Below are 1,424 nucleotides of genomic sequence, written 5' to 3' on the forward strand. Positions count from 1 at the left end.
GTGTGTGTGTGTGTGTGTGTGTGTGTGTGTGTGTGTGTGTGTGTGTGTGTGTGTGTGTGAGCGCTCTATAGTAAGAAGGTTTAGGTTTAGCAATTGGGATGTATAGGGTAACTAAGAGACTTTGCCAGTATGAATGGAATGACCTCTAGTCCCTGTCTTCCTCTTTTTTATTTTTTGTGAAGTAGATCTTTTGGTATGCTGTACCAGAGGCTAAAATCCAGAGCAGGGTTTTGTCTTTTGTTCCTCTGTGAGATCACATACCTTTTTCTGCTGTGCAGGTGATCTTCACTAGCCTGCAGGGAGACAAACAGATCAATCCTTGACTGAAAGTCACTTTCACAAACTATGCTACAACTTGTTGCTGTTACACACATTCACAAATACTGAGAAGTAATAGATGCTCATATAATTTCATTGCAGTTTTGAAAAGAGAATGTACATTGATGGATGATGTAATCTCTGTTTAACTTCTCAGTCATTTCAGAGTACAGTTGTCTTTGTACTGTACTGACGTATGACATTGACAGTAGTACATGATTTAATCTTGTCTTTCTGTGTCTTTTTGTGTGTTCAGGGATCAAAGCTTCAGGAGCCATGTGCAGGCCGGGACTGCAGTGGACCATGCCCGTGTTTGCCATTAAAGGGTAGCAGGGTGAGTAATGAGCATCTCTGTTTGCCAGTGTTGAGACTGTTCATAACACTCTCTTGACCTCATCCAGTATATCATACACAGTGTTGGGGAAGCTACTCTGAAACTGTAGCTTGACCAGCTACAAGCTACTCGTAAATTAAAGTAGTTAAGATACATTCTAGCTAGCTACACTACAAGTTACTATCAAAAAGTACATTGAAGCTACTTTACATTTTTTTATTATTATTCATTTTTTTTACAATTAACATGACAAATAACTAAATAATTATTAATGAAGAATTATAATGAAGTTATAAGTAAAATATTTGGGGTTTAAAACAACATACTGTAATGCAATCATGATTTCAAAGAGTAGGGTGAATTCAGGTTGATTTGATTGGATTGTTCTTGCATTGATGTTACGTTTGTAGCAATATACTAATATAACTAAAATAACAATTTAACTATATAGTATTTTATTATTGTGTGTATCGAATAGTTTACAAAATCAAATGTTTGGGACACTTTTTGTCATTGAAATGGCTTGGAAAAGTGTCCCAAACATTTGATTTTGTAAACTATTCAATACACACAATAATAAAATACTGTATAGTTAAACAGTTATATTAGTATATTGCTACAAACGTAACATCAATGCAAGAACAAAATGTATGCAACTTAAACTGGATATGGAGGAGTCATAAAATAAGCAAGTTAAACTCACACAGCACATGCGGTATTTACTGACTGTGAATAGAGACGTCAGTCATCAGCTGAACGCGTGAACACTGCG

At 35.7% G+C, this 1,424-nt stretch overlaps 1 protein-coding gene across 4 annotated transcripts in view; it reads left to right on the forward strand.

Moving 5' to 3' along the window:
- The window catches only part of LOC107677838 (collagen alpha-6(IV) chain-like), a 127,665-nt gene that overhangs the window by 53,366 nt on the left and 72,875 nt on the right, over positions 1-1,424 (forward strand). For all 4 annotated transcript variants that reach the window (XM_016472884.1, XM_016472883.1, XM_016472885.1 and 1 more), the window contains exon 4: positions 575-652. In XM_016472884.1, coding sequence (XP_016328370.1) covers positions 575-652 — 78 coding nt within the window. The remainder of the gene's footprint in view (positions 1-574; positions 653-1,424) is intronic.

Source organism: Sinocyclocheilus anshuiensis, unplaced genomic scaffold (assembly GCF_001515605.1).
Source record: "Sinocyclocheilus anshuiensis isolate Anshui unplaced genomic scaffold, SAMN03320099.WGS_v1.1 scaffold1077, whole genome shotgun sequence".
NCBI classification, from domain to species: Eukaryota; Metazoa; Chordata; class Actinopteri; order Cypriniformes; family Cyprinidae; genus Sinocyclocheilus; species Sinocyclocheilus anshuiensis.